Source organism: Miscanthus floridulus, chromosome 2, assembly GCF_019320115.1.
Source record: "Miscanthus floridulus cultivar M001 chromosome 2, ASM1932011v1, whole genome shotgun sequence".
NCBI lineage: Eukaryota > Viridiplantae > Streptophyta > Magnoliopsida > Poales > Poaceae > Miscanthus > Miscanthus floridulus.
In genome coordinates, this window is record NC_089581.1 from 143,847,237 (window position 1) to 143,867,430 (window position 20,194).

The 20,194-nt window shown below is 50.9% G+C and overlaps 1 protein-coding gene across 1 annotated transcript; it reads right to left on the bottom strand.

Annotated features, from left to right (window-relative positions):
- Positions 1-15,504: 15,504 nt before the first annotated feature.
- On the bottom strand, positions 15,505-18,062 carry LOC136539949 (eudesmanediol synthase-like). The gene is made up of 6 exons (XM_066531934.1): positions 17,847-18,062; positions 17,506-17,779; positions 17,023-17,398; positions 16,710-16,928; positions 16,313-16,448; positions 15,505-16,176 (listed from the first exon to the last, which is right to left on the bottom strand). Exons 1-6 carry the CDS (start codon positions 17,985-17,987, stop codon positions 15,634-15,636), a joined length of 1,689 nt encoding a protein of 562 aa, XP_066388031.1. The 5' UTR covers positions 17,988-18,062; the 3' UTR covers positions 15,505-15,633.
- Between the last annotated feature and the right edge of the window lie 2,132 nt (positions 18,063-20,194).

Consider the following 20,194-nt stretch of genomic DNA (forward strand, 5'->3'; position numbering starts at 1 on the left):
TTGGAGCCTTAACCACTACGCTAGAATAGGGATTACGTTAGAATTAGTTGTTCTTTTTCTTTTATCCTATCGTAACACACTACTACTACATAATAAATAAATGAAAATCAAAAAAGTTTGGCCCGCCTGAGATTTGAGCGTGGGTCATAGGGTCGAGAGTGCGCGGCCTTAACCGCTGAGCTAGGATAAAGAGTTCGGTTAGATTGGTTTTATTTGTTTCTTTTATCTCGTCGTAATGCACTACTAAATAATAAATGCAAAATCAAAAAAGTTTGCCCCACCTAGGATTCGAGCGTGGGTCTCAGAGTATAGAGTGCGCGGCCTTAACCACTAAGCTAGGATAGGGAGTTCAATTTGTTTACTTTTCTTTATTTATTTATTTATAAAAATAATGCAGTTAGTTTATATTCTAAAATAACACAAAAATTTGTGTCTTGATTATTTAATTCTATGATAATTAATTAATGGTCTATAATTATCAAATAATAGTGTTTATGAACATCATCTCAATATTTGATTACATAGTTAGTAATTAAATTATAGAGATGCCCACAAAATATAAATTAGATATTCAGTGCGAATTACTGATACAATGTCTGCATAATGATTACATAGTTAACAATAATCTAACTATCTTTAGGTACATGTCGGGTTCATAAACCCGGGGTCCCTCAGGGACCGGCTTCCACACCAGGGCTCGGGCCAGGAGGATGGCCTTTTTTTCTTCTGGACCGGCCCAAGAGTCTAAACTCAACAGACCGGAGCACTCACTTCAGGCCCTGGCCACCTTCGGCCCATCTTTCCGACCAGAGCACTAGCTCAGGCTCAGGCCAACTCTGAACGGCCTCTCCGATCAGAGCGCTAGCATCAGGCCCCGGCTGCCTTCGCACGGCCTCCACTCAGAAAGCCTAACCTGAGGACCACCTCTGACACCGACCCCATGTCTCCGATCGGGGTTCATAGAAAACCCTGCCCATCGCTATTCTCCGACTGGCACGCCAGAACCGACTGGGTCCATCTGACCGGGGATGCCTGCTCGGATGGAACCAGGAGGCGTATGAAGGAAGGCAAGACAGGACTCGCAAGTCAAACCACGGCACCAGGGACCATACCCTATGGAACAGTACTTTACAGCCGCCCTGCCACAAACAGTATTGTAGGCGCCAACAATTACCTCTACAATATTGTAGGCGCTGGTTAAAAACCCGTACGGTAAGACCCCCCATGTGCCTCTGGGCATCAACAGTATTGTGGGCGCCGGAATTCACTGTACCAGGTGAATGTGGTAAAGTCATGCCTCCAATCGGCGAGACAACATTTTTGCAGGTACCGATGTCCTCCAGTCTTGAAGAAAGCAGCTCAACCTCCCACATGTACTTGACATTCTACAGCGACATCAATAGTATTGAGGGTGCCCACCATTATCCTATCCCCATCGGTGTGGGCAACAAGGCTTAGAAACGTCCATACTCATTCTCCCTCTCACTTGTAAGGCCATCCCCTTTTTCTATAAAAGGGGATGTGCTCCCTCCAAACAGAAGGGCGGAAACCCAAGTTGACTTCTTCAAGTTCAGGTTCATTAGATCAATAGCTCGCAACCCCTCAAGCGCACACTAGGACACTTCATTCATAAGCATGGCTCTTGTCGATCTCGGCCCATCCGACTGGACCGACCGGACACCCCGTCTCTCTCTCGTTTGTAACCCCACTATAGACTTCGAGCACCTAGGCTCGGGAATAAAGTCACCAACCGACCCTGACTGGACGTAGGGCACGTTGCCTAAACCAGTATAAATCCTGTGTGATTGAGTGCTAGGCCACCTCCGATCACAACATACAGCAAAACTACAAATATTTACTAGTTGGTCACTTTCTGCACCGACAGTTGGCGCCGTTCGAGGGAAGACGTTGTACGTTCAACACTTTTTTGGTAATCGGATAGCCCATTTCTCCGCCACCTCCACCGTGGCGGGCTTGGGCAATACGATTCACTTCGGCTTGATGGAATTTCCCACACTCTCGCCCGCTGGGATGCGGGTTCCACCCGTCTTCGAGCCTTCCTAGGCCTTCAGCTTCGGAAGCCTAGACTTCACTTCCGACCGGCTCGGTGTACTCCACCTCCACGAGGAGACTCGCGACCCGGCACCCGTCGGAGGGATGTCCTCCATCGACTCCAAGACGCGTGACTCCAACGGCTCGGTGTCTGTGCTTCATTCCAAGCAAACTCTCTGCTCAAACCCCACTGTGAGTAATCTACATGTTGTTATTTACTTACTACGTTCTATCTTCCACTGAATACTCGGTGGGTTACCGTTGTCCCCGTCGCAGCCGCCATACGGCCGATCCCCCTATGGCCTCGGGTCTCCCGCGGACACGTACGCCCGGGGGCTCCAGCGGATGCCGGCGCCGCCCCCTCTCATGTCTGAACTCGTGGGGATGGTGGACTATGGTCCCAGCTGTCTCGACTTCATGGACGACGACATCAGGAGTGATGACTCCAGCATCAGCGACGTGGCACAAGCCACCGTCCATCCCGCGAGTGCGCTATGATGGACGCTCCGGAATGGCCACCAGGGGTAACGGAGTCCGCACGGACTCGCACCCCTTCGGGCCCTCATGCGGAGACCCCCGAGCTTACGCGCGAGCACGGGGAGGATCTACAACGACAGTGGCCGCATTGGCCACCAACTGCACCAGCGTGCTCGGCGCACCATGCTGCGCCCCGCGTGCATAGACCGGTGAATGGCGCCTAGGGTCGCACCTGTGGGGTCCAGCGCAACACCCCGTATAGGGGAACCGATCCCCCATAGTTCGCTCGGGCTAGCCAGAACATTGCCGCGGCGGCAATGCTCCTGCACAGCTTGTTTGAGCCGAATGACCCTCACGAACAGGTGATCCACTGGAACCTCCAGGCGCTGGTGGAGATCACCGCCGTTCAACAAGCGGACAGCTCTGTATCGCGACGCTGACTCACGACCTCGCTCCCCATCCAGGGAACGGAGACGCAGCAGATGGGGCACTACGCCCTATCACCGTCACAACCACCAAGTGTGGCATAGGAAGCCGCAACGGCACCTCGTCTTGACTTGATGACCGCTCCGTGCCGACTGCCCGTCTACGCATGCCTCGGACCGAGTCAAGGCACACGCGGCGTCGACCGGAGTCCTAGCCCTGACAGCCTGGGGCCACTGACCTTCGCCCAACACCTCCATCAAGCGTCGTTCCCACCGCGCTTCAATGGAGTCCATGGCAAAGGAAAGGCCAAGCACCAGGATCAAGACGAGGGCCCCTCCACTCAGAGGGGAAAAAAGAATTGAAAGAATCACCGTCAACCGGCCAACTCTGCATTGGTCGCCACGGCTGATCATGCGGGCACGCCGCCCTAGCAAGGCGCTTCGGCCACTTCCACGAGCTCATGGAGAGTCCATGCACCAACCACGACTACCCCATGAACCACCTCTACAAGGATTGCCTGCTCCTCAAGCGCCTGCTGAGGAAGGCTGGCAGGACAAGAAAAAGAAGAAGGGGGCGCAGCGAACAAGGATCCAGATGACTAAAGTGATTCAACCGGGCGCCTACCGACTGAAGGATAACGACGACGACGCTCTCACCAAGCACCTTGGAATAGCTAGGTCATTTTCTTTTCTCCTAAGTTTTAGTCTTACCAATATTTACTTAACGTATGCTCCTGTAAGAGCACCCCGACCCGAACGTTTTTTGGCTCGGGGCGCTCGGGGGCTCCACTAGGGGGCACTACTACCTCTCTGTTTTGGTTACTGATGTATCGAGAAATTCCTTCCTACCCTAACGAAGGGGTAGTTCATTCCTTTAATTTACCTTACGTAGCTTTGCTTTAAAAATTCCGACTGATCGCACCTCGCTCTTTCCTACGGTTACGAACAGCTGAGCCTCGCGGGCCATGCCCAGGCTCACAAGGTCTCAATCTATGGAACAAACGGGTAGGTACGAGAAAGAAAGAACTAAAAAACAAAATTATGCTAAGGGAAAAACTAAGGAACGAAGGGGAACAAGCTTCCTCGAACGGAGTGACTCCGTCGCAGAAAACAAAATACCATTATAACTGTTAAGCACACGAACATTTTATACAGGGGCTTCCCTCACAAACTTAAAACTATCTACTTCCACTAAACTACTATTATTTTTACATGCTACTGGGCTGGCCCGGCGACATTCGACGATGGTGCAATCGACGAAGGCGCGAGCTGCTCACTTCCCGACGGCACGGCATCCGGCTCGGCCAAGATCGGGGCAACATTCACCTCCAACCCAGGCTCCTCGCCATCCAAGAGCTCTGCAGCATCCTCTCCACGCGCGCTTCTGGCCAGGTCTTCACGGCGGATGTCCATTACCCACTCGGTGGAGACTTGGTCTGCCACCGACCACGCGTATGGTAGCAAGCTCTCCCCAATGGACTGGATGTCCACCATGCTCATGCCTTCAGCGTATCTGCTACAGATGGTGGCAAAGTCTAGGTGCGGATGGTGTGTCCCCATCGCGGTCAGCACCCCCGATGCTCTGTAGAACAGCCCGGACCTAATAAGATCTCGGACCTCCCCCGGGACCTCTGCCAGCTGGATAGTGGGTGCACTGGTGCTCGGCGCCGACCCAAAGATCTCCGAAACGACGTGCTAGGCAACGTTGCAAATCTGGTCAAGATCCCCCTCAAGAGCACGACGCTCCTCATGGGACTTGGCCAGCTCCTCCGTATTCTGGCCAAGCGTCGCCTTGGTCATCCCCAGGTCCCGCTCCAGCACCTCCGCTTTTGCACCCAGCTCTACGAAAAGAGCAACGAGCTCAGAAACAGGCTAAGGGAAAAGCCAACACAACAAAAAACAAAAAGGGTATGTACCGGCATGAGAAGCCTCATGGGTGGAGAGATCCTCCGCTTGTCGAGCCACCTGCTCATGCAGCTGGGCCACCTGCTCATGCAGCCGGGCACTCGCGTCCTCCGTCTCCATCACCCAGCCCTAGAGCACGAGCACCTCTAGATCTGCCTCTGACCGGGCCCTCCGCTCCACCTCCAGGGCCTTCTCCGCCGACTCCAGGGCGGCGTGCTCTGGATCAAGGGCTGCCAAAGCCTCCTGAAGCACCACCTCAGTGTTCGCTAGGGACGCCCACAACTCTGCCTTAGTCTCCGCCTAGCGGGCCCTTGCCGCCTCGAGCCCTTGCTCGGCCACAGTGCCCGCTCCTTCGCACGCTGCCCCTCTGCCCTTGCCATGGCCGCCTCGACCGTCCGGTCCCAGTCCTCACGGCAAGTAGACTCCACCTGATGCTCAAGCTCGGCCATCTGGGCATACTCCGACCGGAGGAAGTGGGACTTGCGGGACGACGTCTTCCTTATTTCCTACAAAAGGCAAGCACGCTAAAAACAACCGACAATGGGTCCAAAGGGTAAAGGACAAGCACCAGAAACTCACCTCCGCCACGAGCTGCATGTCGCCCTCAACCAACTACCAGGCAAATAGAGCCTGCTTCCAGGTGCTTTCAAGCTACGCGGTCAGCTTGGTGAGTTCTGATACCGCGACGTGCCCTTGCCCCCCAAAGATGTCCCAAAGCTGATGCTCCCGGGAGTCCCAGAGGACGAACCGCGTGTTCGCTAGGTGCTCAGGGTAGGGCCACTCTAGGTCACCCTCCGGCACCTCGCCGGAGGGCCTAGCCTCCAATCGTTCCACTGCCAGGTCCCGCGGCGACACCACCGGCCTGCCAGAGGTCCTAGCCACCGATTGGACCATAGCCAGGCCCCGCGACGGCACCAACGGCTCCGTCGTGACATCACTAGTTGGTTGCCGCAACGGCACCGATGGCTCCGCCGGGACATCTGCCTCATCATCAGATGGGATCTCCACCACCTCGTTGGCCTGGGCCACCGCCAGGCTTCCCGACCCTGTCCCGGCCACGTCTTCCCCCGGCGCCTTCGGCTCCAACGGCAAGGGCGAGCCACGCGACCCTCTACCCGGCAAGGCAGGAAGCTTGGTATCCCTTGCCTCTGCCGTGAGAGTCACCTCTGATGCCACCGTCGCCATCAGCATCAGGATCGTCGCTAACACCGATGCCACAGCCGCCGCCTCATCAACAGCCGAACCGGAGGGCACCATCCCTAGAATGGAAGGTCTTGTCGCCATGACACGCTGTAGAACGGGCTTCTAGGTCTCCTGCACGGCAGTCGGGGCAATACTCATCCACAGCATCCCCAAGCCACTGATGGAAGGTATGGGTCAGTTACACTCCAACAAAAAGCTCAACCAGCAAAAAACCAAAAGGAAACAGAGAAAGACATACCGGGTGGCGAGCGGCACAACTCTAAAGGATGACCCCGACCTCGATGCGCCTACGCATCGAGGACCGCTCCTGGACCGCAACCCATGCTCCTTTACTTTGGCAGGGGGCAAAGTTGTCCCTACTAGCTCCTGCCCGACCTGCGGGTCCTCCTGACCACCAGCTCGGGAATCCTCGACCAGAGCAACAGGCGCAATATCCTCTGACTACGACTCACGTGGCACACGTGCTCCGGTCCGCCCCTCAGATCACCCGGCATGCTCGACTATGCCCACAGCAGGCAGGTCCTCCCCCCCCCCCCCCCCCCCCCCCCCGCTGTGAGTCATGCGTCGGCACCGGTCCGGGCGATGCGAGAAGAAGCATGAACAAAACAAGGGAACGCACCAATGTGGACGTGATCGAGGCATTGAGCGGTATGGGTTTTCCTACGACCGTCTCCCTGGGCCTCAGCTGCAGCACCCGGCCGACGCGACTCCAGACCTCGTCGTCCGGCAACTCCTCTGGTGACGCATGGTTCGGGTCCAACCGTCCGTCGTACTCCCACATCGGCTGCGTCCTCTCCGCCAACGGCGCAATCCGGCGGTGGTAGAGGGTGTAGAACACTCGCACTCCATCAAAGCCGCGCCTCATGAGCTTCTAGAGCTCCTCTTCGATGGCCTCCACCTTGTGCCTCTCCTTACGGCCACAAGCCCATGACCAGCTTTCCCGCTCCTCTAGCCACCTGCCGGTAAACACCGGGAACGGCGTAGCCTCTGGGTTCCTGATGTAGAATCACTCCCCGTGCCACCCCCAGTTGGAACTACAAGGGGTGTACGCGGGGTACGAACCTCCTACGCTCGGCTTCCTCTGAAGGGCGAAACCCCCCACTGGCGTGACCTCAACCGAGCTCCCCGCCGTTAAGGTCCTCCTAGAGAAGAACCATCGAAAGAGATCCACGTGCGGCTCCATCCCGAGGAAAGCCTCGCAGACGGTGATGAAACCGGCGATATGCAGCACCCCCATCGGATTGAGGTGTTGCAGCTCCAAATCCCACTCATTAAGGAGCCCGCGCAGGAACCAGTGCGCAGGGTATCCTAGTCTGCGCTCATGGAAGGTAAGGAAGGACACTACCTCACTGGGACGAGGTCGCGGGAACTCCTCTTCTCTAGGGACCCTCCAGTGTGCCACCTCCTACGGCGGTAGAAAACCCTTCTTAACGAAAGACTCCAGCACCGACTTCCTCATGGTAGATGACCTCCAGTCCGACATCTTGCTCCGGCTTGCAAAAAGGATCAGTGAGTTCTCCTCTTCCCCCTTGCTCTCTCCCCCTTCCTTTCCTAGAAACCTCCGTAGCTCTCCTGGATGCTCTCGACGAAGAGGAAAAAGAAAGGCGGCGGCAGCAGGCGACGAACAGGCAAAAGAAGGATGTGAACACCCTCTCTCTTCTCTCCTACTTAAAGGAGGGGGAGCAGTGGTTAGGAAAGGATGTGCCGATCAGGAAGGCAAAGCGACGGGGCGAGAAACTCTCTCTCTCTCTCTTTTCCATTTAATGCAAATGGGACACCCCCTGACCGACGGGACGTGCCCAACACGACAAAACGACTCCTGATTAGGCGGGACATGACCGGGACATGGCCCACCACTATCGCACGACCAACCACTACCGCACATCGGGCACGAAAACTGATGCGCCACCACACGTGGATGACTCCCTGTCTCCGTAGGCCAGACCTAGAGAGATCGAACAGCGAAATCTCTACCAGGAGAAATCAGTCGGCCTCCTGAGTCAATCGTTTCACTCAGGATAAGCACCTGAGATACAGGTCCTAGTCGGACATCTCCAAACTGAAGCTATCCGAACCCCATCTCTCAGGTCACCAAGGTAAGCATGTGTTCATTAAAACAAAACTATTCACACAAGGGCTAACCCATGATTGACAAGCATAGGTCCCGGTCGGACGTCTTCGACTAGAGCTCTCTGAACCCCATCACTCTAGTCGTCCAGGCCAGACCTAGAGAGATCCAACAGCGAAATCTCCGCCAAGAGAGATCAACCGGCCTCCTAAATCGATCGATTCACTTAGGATAAGCACCGGGACACAGGTAGGAAGCGAAGGGACGCCCCATGCGGGCCACGCCGACTCCGTCCTAAATGACGAGCTCGGGTCCCGGTCGGACATTTCCGACTGAAGCTCTCCGAGCCCTGTCACTCAAAACTATCAAAGGTAAACATTGTAAAACCCCCTCTATTTCTTTATAATCATTTCATACATCCATACGCGCATTTCATACCATACGCCTGAACCCCCCAGACTGTTAGGGCATAAACCGCCCGGGGGCTCGGGAACTAAGCATCGCACGTGCAGCAAAATGCACCAGAATGCTCCGTGTTGCGCCACGAAGTGGCGGCTTGCCTCATTCGATATGAGCAACCAAAACAGAGCCAGGGGAGAAAACCATAGATGAGCACCGTGCGACCTTCGCCCGGTCTGGCAAACCAGGTCATCTCAACCTTCTCATTTGATCCTGAACCTCTCACCAAGCCCACAGAATCTCCATCAAGGGGAGGCCATTAGGCCACCCGGGTTGGTCTCCGGAATGACCTAGGCATCTGCTGGGCTGTAGGTAAAGGAGTAGTGGAATGCCACAAGAGGGCTATGCCGACCCCATCACGAATGACGTACCCAGATTCCACTCGATCACACCCGTTAGCGAGCTCACCGAGCTAGTCTTCGAGCCCAAGCGATCGGGACAGGCGACGAAACTCAGCCCCTCCAGTTGTGAGGAACCAGATGGGGTAGCGCAAAACAACTCACACCAACCCCCACGAAGGCCCGACAAGGCTCGGGGGCTCAAATGCCAAGGGACCGTGACTTCAAACTCGCGTCGACAGGATCGGCGACATCCGACTATGGCTCTTGGGACCGCGACTCTGAACTCACGTCGATGGGATAGGCGACATCCGACTACGGCTCTTGGGACCACGACTCCTAAACTCACGTTGACAGGATCGACGACATCCGGCTACGGCTCCTGGGACCACGACTCCTAAACTCACGTAATGGCTTCCTGAACTAACTAAACTAACTCTCTCGATCCACGACGTGCACTGACGCCAGGGTCTGTTCATAACTCCACCTCACCTGATCCCACAGCGTGCATCGACGCCAAAAGATCAGTGAGCTCTGACACAACCAAACCGAGCTATCTCCACCCACGGCGTGCACCGATGCCAGGGTCCGTTCATGACTCTGACTCACCCGATCCCACAACGTGCAACGACACTGTGCTTAAACAAAATTCTGTCTCAAACTAAAAACACGCATACACGCCTGCTGAGACAACACCCCTAGCCGGTTCGGCCCGAACCGCCTAGGGCTCGGGGGCTACACTCGCGGGTGCGCTCGTGCGCATCCGCCGACAAAATAGAAAAACATCCCCCGTTGACAAACTCAGAAGCACCCCCCAGCCAGTTCGGCATGAATCGCCCAGGGGCTCGGGGGCTACACCCGCAGGTGCGCTCGCGCGCACCCGCCGACAAGACAAAAATCCCCCAGACAATTCTGCTCGAATCGCCTAGGGCTCGGGGGCTCCTGTTGGGTTCATAAACCCGGGGTCCCTCAGGGATTGGCTTCCACACCAGGGCTCGCCCCAGGAGGACGGCCTTTTCTTCTTCTGGACCGGCCCAAGTGACTAAACTCAATAGACCGGAGCACTCGCTTCAGGCCCTGGCCCCTTTAGCCCATCTTTCCGACTGGAGTACTAGCTTAGGCTCAGGCCAACTCCGAACGGCCTCTCCGATCGGGGCGCTAGCGTCAGGCCCCGACTGCCTTTGCACGGCCTCCACTCAGAAAGCCTGACCCGAGGACCACCTCCGACTTCGACCCCGTGTCTCCGACCGGGGTTCATAGAAAACCCTGCCCATCGCTATTCTCCGACTGGCACGCCAGAACCGACTGGGGCCATCCGACCGGGGATGCCCGCTCGGATGGAACCAGGAGGCGTATGAAGGAAGGCGAGATGGGGCTCGCAAGTCAAACCACGGCACCAGGGACCATACCCTATGGAATAGTACTTTACAGCCACTCTGCCACAAACAGTATTGTAGGCGCCAACAATTATCTCTACAGTATTGTAGGCACCTGTTAAAACACCCGTACGGTAAGACCCCCCACGTGCCTCTAGGCATCAACAGTATTGTGGGCGCCGGAATTCACCGTACCAGGTGAATGTGGTAAAGTCATGCCTCCAGTCGGCGAGACAACATTTTTATAGGTACCGATGTCCTCCAGTCTTGAAGAAAGTAGCTCAACCTCCCACATGTACTTGACATTCTACAGTGACATCAATAGTATTGAGGGCGCCCACCATTATCCTATCCCCGTCGGTGTGGGCAACAAGGCTTAGAAACGTCCATACTCATTCTCCCTCTCACTTGTAAGGCCATCCCCTTCTTCTATAAAAGGGGATGTGCTCCCTCCAAATAGAAGGGGGAAACCCAAGTCGACTTCTTCAAGTTCAGGTTCATTAGATCAATAGCTCGCAACCCCTCAAGCGCACGCTAGGACACTTCATTCATAAGCATAGCTCCTGTCAATCTCGGCCCATCCGACCAGACCGACTTAACACCTCATCTCTCTCTCTTGTTTGTAACCCCACTACAGACTTCGAGCACCTGGGCTCAGGAATAAAGTCACCAACCGACCCCGACTGGACGTAGGGCACATTGCCTGAACCAGTATAAATCCTGTGTCATTGAGTGCTAGGCCACCTCCGATCACAACGTATAGCAAAACTATAAATATTTACTAGTTGGTCACTTTCTGCACCGACAGTACATCAACAATAAGGGCCTCATTGTGATCAAGCCATACATATGCAGGTTCGTCACCCTCTTGAAGGATAGGTAGGGGTACGTTCGCCCCGAATGGAGGCATTTCCTGATAGCCCCTGTAGTCTTCTTCATCTGTCACTCCATCAACATCGACAATCTTCCTTTTCCCTTCTAGGACTACTTTTAGCCTTTCTTTTGTCTTGTTGTCCCTTGCATAGAAGACTTGCATAACATCTCTTGTAAGGACGATGGGGTCGTCTTTGTATGCGGTCTTAGTGAGATCAACGGTAGTGAACCCTTTGCTGTCAATGTTGATTTCCTCGAGCCAGACCCACTGGCAGCGAAAAAGAGCTGCCTTCAACGAACCATAGGCTAGCTCCCATATCTCCTCTATGAAACCATAGTATGTCGCCTGCATGTTGTTGTTTTCGTTGTGAGCATCAAAACGAACAACACAATTTTGGTATGTGCTCTTTCCATCTTACTTTTTTTGTGTAAAATGTTAATCCATTGATCTCATACCCTTGGTACTTAAGATATGTACTCGAAGGTCCCTTGGCTAAGGTATCCAGTTGATTACCCAACTTTATTCCAAGCAAGCGATGTCGCAACCAGTTGACAAATTCCTCCTTATGTTTTTTATCTAGCCAAGCCTGTGACCTACTCGGATACAGAGTTTGCAGCAATTGCCTGTGCTCATTAATGTATGGCATCACACCCTCGGCTTGCTGGAGAACAGTGAACTATGCCTATCTGAAAGAAACAGGGTCATCTACTGTAATATATTTCTCTTCGATCGTTCCTTTGCCACGTAGTCTTCCCTCGTGACGAGATTCTAGAACTCCGACCCTTTTGATGTCCAGATAATATGTGTAGAACTCAATGGACTCCTTCGTTGACTATCCTTCAACCATGCCCCCTTCTGGCCTGAATCTATTCCTAACATACCTCCTAAAAACTTTCATCAATCTTTCGAAAGGGAACATCTGATGCAGGTACAATGGACCAAGGGCTCTAATTTGGTCAACAAGATGAATGAGCAGATGCAATGAGATATCAAAGTAAGTCGACGGGAAATACATCTCAAGCCTAACGAGAGTTTCGGCTATGTCCTGCTGCAGCTGCTCTAGCATGGACACATCAATGACCTTTTTTGAGATCGCGTTGAAGAACGAGCAAAGCTTTATGATTGGGGCGTGGACCTTTGGGGTGAGGATACCACACAGGGCAACAGGGAGCAGCTAAGTCATAATTACATGACAGTCATGGGCCTTCATAGGGCCATAGTTGAACTTGAGTTCTCTCATGTTCACTGGCCTCTTTGGGTTCGCACAGTAGCCCGTCGGGGCTTTGAGTTCATTGAAGAAAGAAATAAGCGCACGCTTTTTCTTCCTTCTTCAATGTCCATGCGCAACCGGTAGTTCAAACTGGCCATTCTCTAGCTCCACGGGATGCAGCTCCTTCCTAATTCCCAAGTGTTGCATGTCCAGGCGTGTGGCTAGTGAATCCTTCGATGTCCCCTCGGTGTCCATCAAGGTGTTAAGAGTGTTAGCGCACACGTTTTTAATGATGTGCATGGGATCAAGACAGTGGCATACACTTAGAAATGGCTAGTAAGGTAGTTTCCAAAAAACCATTTTTTTCTTCCAAACGCTCCCATCAGGCGCTGCTACTGCATTGTCCCCCTTCCCAAGGACAACCTCTAGTTTGTTGAGTTCTCGAAGTATTGCAGGCCCGTCTCGATATTTTGGAGCTAAGCGTTTCTCAATAGTACCGTTGAAATCTTTTCTGTTCCTACGGTAAGGGTGATCCTTAGGTAGGAACCTACGGTGTCCCATATAAACTATCTTTGAGTTATTTGGTAGATTTACCGCATCGGTGTCATCCAAGCAATCGACACATCCAGTATAGCCTTTTGTCTTCTCTCCGGACAACGAACCTCGACATGTTCCTTTTTGTACTCGTCCCAAATATCCGGCACACCCTTTTCAAACATCTCCACTAGTTCATTGATCACTGGTTCCAGAAACACATCGATGTCATTCCCAGGTTGTCTTGGCCCTTGGATCAGTAGTGGCATCCGGATATACGACCGCTTCATACAGACCCAAGGTGGAAGGTTGTATATACAGAGCATCACTGGCCAGGTGCTATGATTGCTTCTAACCTGGTCGAAAGGATTCATCTCATCTGTGCTCAAAGCAGACCAAATATGCCTTACCTCTCCACCAATGTCCTTATAGAACATAGTATTGATAGTCCTCCAGTCATGCCCATCGGCGGGGTGCCTCATCATTGTATCTTTCTTACGCTCTTCGCCATGCCAGCGCAACAGCTTGGCTGACTTTGTACATGCAAACAACCTATGCACCCGGGGAGCTATAGGGAAATACCAAACGACATTTATGGGACCTCCTCTAGTCTTGGTACCCTCATCTGACGGCCCTTCCTTGTACCGTGGAGCTTCATGCTTGGGACACTTGTCCAAGTCTTTGTATTTTTCTCCACGGTCCAATATGCAATCATTGGAACACGTGTGGATTTTTCCAACCTCGAGGCTGATGGGGTAGATCATTTGCTTGGCCAAGTATGTCTTTTCTGGCAACTCGGTTTTTTCTAGGAGCATTTTCCTTATTATACCTAACAACTGATCGAAACCTTTATCACTTAATCCGTTTGCCGATTTGAACTCTAACAGGATGATGTCGGCTTCCAGTTTGCTCATTGGACAATTCCTATACAATGATGTTTTGCCATCTTGTCTTATTTTCTCTAGCTTTCTCAGTTGTCTTTCACTAAGACATCCGGTCTCTACATTACGTAGCAGCTGAGAAATGCCATCGTTATCCTCGGTGTCGTCAGCTAGCGTGTTCCTAAACACATTATTAACTGTGGCCATAGGTTCCGTATTGACACCGGGTTTCTCGTCAGCATCGTGGATGGCTACGTCAAGTATGTCCACATCATCATCGTTTTCCTATAGAACATTCACACTAACCTCACCATGCATAGTTCATATCGTATAGTTTGGCATGAACGCCCTGTAATCAAGTGCGATCGTATAGACTCAATTTGGCGAAAGTTTCTTTGATTCTTACAATCTTTGCATGGGCAGAAGACAGGGTTTCCATTTCCAGCATGGGCTTTGGCATCGGTGATAAACTGGCTGACGCCATGCATGTACGGCTTGTACGTTCGGGACAGATGCATCCACTCTCGATCCATCTCTGCACAAAAAAATACTAAGACAGTAATTATAAAGAATTAATAAGAAATCGAGCTTCATGAACAATAATTGTAGCTTGAAAGTACCATTTTTGGAAAATATTATTGTACACTAATTATTGAAAAATTGAAATTGGTAGCCCTGGCCGTGTAAATTGAAAATCATAGTAAAAATAATTATTGTACAATAATGAAAAACATCTATTCTACTCTACTTCTAAGAACTAATTATAGCATCATATACTAACAATGATGATCTTGACCACCATAGAATAATTAGCTAGGAATTAAAATGTGTTCATAGACACCAACCTTTTGGATGATGGATTCACCATAATTTGAGCCTTGCATAAATGTCCAATTGGAAAAATGCTCTCTAGAATGGAGAAAGAACTAGAATGAGAATCAAGCAATGTAGCCATCAAAACGAAGCTAATTAAGCAACAAAATCAAAGGAGTAGATGTTTGTTACTAACCTTAAAGCAAAAAGATCAAGCCATTCTTCAAAATCTAAGCGCTAGCTTTATGGTGAAGAGCAGCCGCAACAATTGAGGGAAGGGTACAAACGCGCGCCTCTATTCTCGAGATGGAGAGAGGAGGATGGAGATGACAGCTGCAGCCTTTTTGTATTGTTGACTTATCACCGTCGGTTCTTGGCTAGAACCGACAGTGATAAAGCTCAATCACGGTCGGCTCTTAGCTTAAACCGACAGTGAGGAGTGGCCGCCAAAGCACTACCGGTGCAAGCCACAAACCAGCAGTGATGTGGTCCTTCACTGCCGGTTTTAGCCCAGCCCTAATCATTTTTTCATTTTCAAGCTCATAACCGACAGTGAAGGTATATCAATGTTGGTTGTCACAAATCCGGCAGTGATGAGGCCAGCAGTGATATCGTAATCTAGCGTAGTGTAAGCTAACATGCTAATATAGAAAAATATGTAAATATAGACACATGGATCGTAGGAAAGTATGTGAGCTTAACTCCTTATGAAGAGCTAGCTTGTCATTCTCTCTGCTTTTTATTGATAAAATATTCTACGAGCTATAGATCTTTTTAATACTGTTGGAGCTACCTAGAGTTTTGAGTGTTTTGGTAACAGTACACCCATTGAAGTTTTATTCAGTTTTAAGTGTTTTAGTAACACAGTACACGCTGGGTTTCATCCAAATGAAACTCATAGTTTTATTCAGTTTTACTGATGTGTCACCTCATTAAATAGGAAGAAAACTCTCATTGGAACTAGCCTAATAACTAAAACAACATAGTGCAAGATCGATACAATAACAAAAAAAAAAGTTCAAACAGTAGGGCCGTTGAGAAAGAGGGAGACGACGAGATCCTTGAGGTCGGCAGCAAAAGTGTAGGCATCTCTGCCGCCAAGGTATATGACCTCCAGCGTCTTGGTCAGGTTCACCACCAGCTGCGCGGCCGGCAACAGCGCGCTATCCATCTCCATGCACGACCGGTTAATCGTCCTCCACGCGTGCTCCGCCATCCCCGCGATCGCGGTCACCGCCTCCTCCCCTGACGTGCCATGCTCCTTGGCGTAGCATTCCACGGAGCTTGCCACGTCCTTCTTGTTCTTCCCCTTCTTGTACGAAGCGATGTCGTTGAGGAAACGAGCGACCTCTCCACTGGCGGTGACCACGTCCGGGACGCCGATCGCCCACTGGAACGCCTCCCTGGTCGCCATGTCACCTGCACCCATAAGCAGCACCACGGCCAGTGTTGGGAAGCCTGACGACATGACAGACACCTCCATGTGCTCTTTGAAGCTCGGCGCGTATTTCTCACTGCACCATTTGGCCTCGTCCAGATAGTACTTTGATGACAGTTTAAACTGCGAGAAATTAATTAAACAAATTAATATTCATGTGTCACTAGTGCTTCGTACCAACGTACATATGAACAAAACAAAGTACACCATACGTTTAAATATACACTTTAATTGATCGATGTATAATAACTTTTCTTACCGCTTGCTTTGCATAGGATACGCGGTACTTCTCATTTGGCTGCAAACTATGCTCAAACTCTTGAAAGTTCCTCACAAGATTGATGTAGAACATTTTCATGTACTCTGGAAGAATGGAAGCAGTGGTTTCATCCCATCTGCGCGCAGACAATACACACGTAATGAGATATATAGAACCTAATCAGGTCATGCATAAACCTCCAGCTTGAGTTGATGTGCTGTTATACATAGTACTCCCTCCATTTCAAATTATACATAATATATGTGTTAACTTTTCTAGATACATAGATTTTGCTATGTACCTGGATATACATTATTATGTCTAGATACATGGTTAAAGCAACAGAAATGCCAAAACGTCTTATAATTTAGAGCTGAGGGAGTATATACATATGTACCTCTGTATAGCATCGTTGAGTATATGGCATTCCTCTAATGTAGCATACACATCGTACGTGTCATCCATCAAGGACAGCAACCCGAATGTCTTGGCAAACAGCATTCGCGCACGAGAGTATTCCTCCTCATGGAACACCCCACACGTCCAGAAGTAGTTCTCCACTAGCCGATCTCGGGCGTAGTTTAGTTTCACATTGCCATAGAGATCCTTCCACCACCTGCAAAAATTGAATCAAAGGTCAATTGACTGACTGATCATCAACATAAATAATTAGGCAGGATTATATAATAGGAAACGTAGTCAACACTTACAATGACAGGTCCTTTAGCTCCCTGAGGTGAAGAAACCTGAGCAAATCAAAGTCCAGCCTCGCGAGCTCCAAGAGCACGGCGTCGTGCCCCTCTTCTTTGCCATACTCTACGACGTAGTGCATCGTCTCCAGCCGCTTTGGCAGGCGTGCGAGAGGGATGTCGAGGGCACGGGACACTTGCTCTTCCAGTGGCGACGGGAGCCTGCCTTTCATGGACGCAAGGTGACGCCTGGAGAAGGAGATGGCTTCGTCGAGGGCCTGCTCGCCAGGTGTTGCCATGTGAGCCGCGTTGTATAGGCTCAGTAAGCCCCTCGGATCACTGGCCAGACTTTCACTGAAACTGCCCGTCCTTTCATCTCTGAATCTGTCGAATACATCTGTCAAGGTAGCGTACTTGTGTGTTATATACGCTTGCTGCATAGGCATGGAACGAACGAGAATCTGTAGACGACACATTTATACGTATTATTACGACGACGTATACCTGCAGGGACCCAGACGCCATGTTGCCTAAGTAGACGAAAGCGAAGAGCAACGATCTGGAGGCCGTCGTCCAAACTCTCGCAGCTGTTGATGCGTTTTAACGCGGCGTCAACCTCCTGGCGGAAGTGGTTGTCGATGCCGAGGCGTTGGAGCGTGTCCACTAGCGTCACCATGTCAGCCTCGCTCCCCGTAGCCTCGCCGCCAGCGTCGAACATCCGGCGGCGCACTTCTCCCTTGAGCTGGTGCGCCCTCTCTCTCATCCGCTCCTCCGACTCCTGTGTGTATTAAGCCCAGTGACATATATATATATATATATATACATACATATACACACATACGTACTTGTGAGACGGGTGGGGCGTAGGTGACGAAGAAGTCGCCCCACGCACAGGGCTCGAAGGCGCCGGCGGTGGCAACCGTCAGCCCAGGGCCGGTCTCCTCCAGGCTCGCAGGAGGAGCTGCAGCAACAGTGTTCGGAGCCATACCACTGATTTCGTGAGCGAAACCGTGTGTGTCGTGCAGCAAGTTCGTCGATCAGCAGCTGGCTCGCTGCTTGCACTTGCATGCACTGCTTACTCTACTCTCTCTATTGCTATCTATATTTATACAGAGCGATCGAACAACAACACATGAGTGGGGACGATGCTTACTAATAATAGAGGTATGGCGATATGGCTTTGCTGACGACGACTTAATTATAAAAAACCTCGTGTGGTTCACGTGTGCTTACAGTACGTATTCTATAAGTCCTGTATGGGTGCATTGCGCCCCCATTCCAAAGGAATTTCTGCACGAGCTCAAAGCTTATATGATAATTGATTTATAGATTAAGTACATAACGCGGGTCTCTCTCTGCTCTCTCTCTCTCCTCTTCCGATCTAGTGTTTCCTAAAAGTTTCTTAGACCATTTTCCCACCACGTTCCACAAATTCTCACACCAACCATATCGACACTATACTTCATCTCTCTCTTCATTTGTCATCCGAGCATGTAGGATTCATGTTTATAATCAGGCATTATATTCGGATCCTGTGTGTGCGCGCGTGTTTTCTCTCCTCTGGTGCAAAGAGGTCTTCTCAGCACCGTCTCCAAACCCTCGAGAAACCTCACTAATAAGAACTCCGAGCTATCGCTGCAATCAGGGCAACTTGTAGTCGTTGCCTAAAGGCCTCTCCTTTATCTCCAATGAAACCGCCAGAGGGAAAGAAGGAGAGGAGCCCATCCCTAGTTTATAGTTGAGCCGTTCCTTTAGGTTTAGTTTCACTATTATAGATATATCATTACTGTCATGTCTCAAACCCCATCACTGTTGATTTTGCTCGGCTGTGGACTATGGTGAAAGTGGATAGTGAAAATGGATATAATCACTGACAATTTGCAAATCAGCGGTGAAAAGCAAATAAAAAATTGGGTAAAGTACACTTTACAACCCTCAACTTGCACCAAAGTTCGATTTTCAACCTTCAACTATGAAACCGGTCAAGAAACACCCTCCAACTATCAAAACCGGACGAATTTGGTCCTCGGCCGGTTTCAAAAGCGGTTTTCTATTTTCGGGAGGCGCCGAAATTTTAAATTATTTTTTTGAGCATCTTAACGTCCTCAAATGAAAAAACTCAAAACTACAAAGTTGTAGATCTCATTGAGCTCTACAATTTACATATAAAAATTATCTTCATCTGACATCGTATCAAAGTGTTTTCTATTTTTTGAAATTTGAGTCTCATCACGCGACAAAATATGGTGCTCAATGAATATTTTGTCGCGTGATGAGACTCAAATTTTAAAAAATAGAAAACCCTTCGATACGATGTCAGATGAAGATAATTGACATTCTCGTCCCCGTCCTCGCCCGCGCGATCCTCGTCCTCGTCCTCGTCCTCACCCGTGCGATGGCTATCCTTGCCCTACAAGAGTGAACGCACTGCATGGAAAAAATAGAGCTTTTTTTTTAAAAAAAACAGCTGCCCTATACCGGTCACAAGAGTGAACGCACCATATCGAAATGAAGTTTAAAAAAAACAGCTGCTAAGATCCGTGGCACGAGAACAGAACCCACCACAGAGCATGGGTGCCGCACCATGCGGTCATCAGTTTGCTCGAAGCTTTTCACACCTTGCCAGCTCATTTCGGGCCCGCCCTGGTCGTCGACTCGGCAAGGTTGTCGATCGGCACGCGGCAGGACACATGTGTTTTTCGTGTCTGCATGTTTTGGACAGCCCCTTGGGCCTCATCCCTACCGAGCCCACCTCGCCACAGATGCGCCCATGCGGCCATGCCGGCCTCGCTCACAGGGCTACACGCCTACACGTACAGCGGTGCCTGCACGAGTCGCTCTCGCGTGGCCGCGCCGGTTTCTCCCTGTCTCCTGCAGCGGGCACACTCGCGCCTGCACGGGCCGCGACCGCGTTGGCATCGCCCGCGCCCTGCAAGGCTGCTGCAACGTGCTAGGACGTGTTCTTTTCTTTAGTCTGAGATCAGAGACTAAAATAGAAACTAAAATGATATTTATTTCTAATGACTAAAGGAGAGGAGAGAGACTACGAGGAAGAAAAAGGAGGGATGAATATGGGTTGTTTAGTCTCAATTAGGAGCCTCCTAAGGACTACTACATTTTAGCCTCAAGTCCCTATTTTGGTCCCTAGTGTTTGGTTCAAAGGGACTAATTGGAACTAAAATTTAGTCTTTAG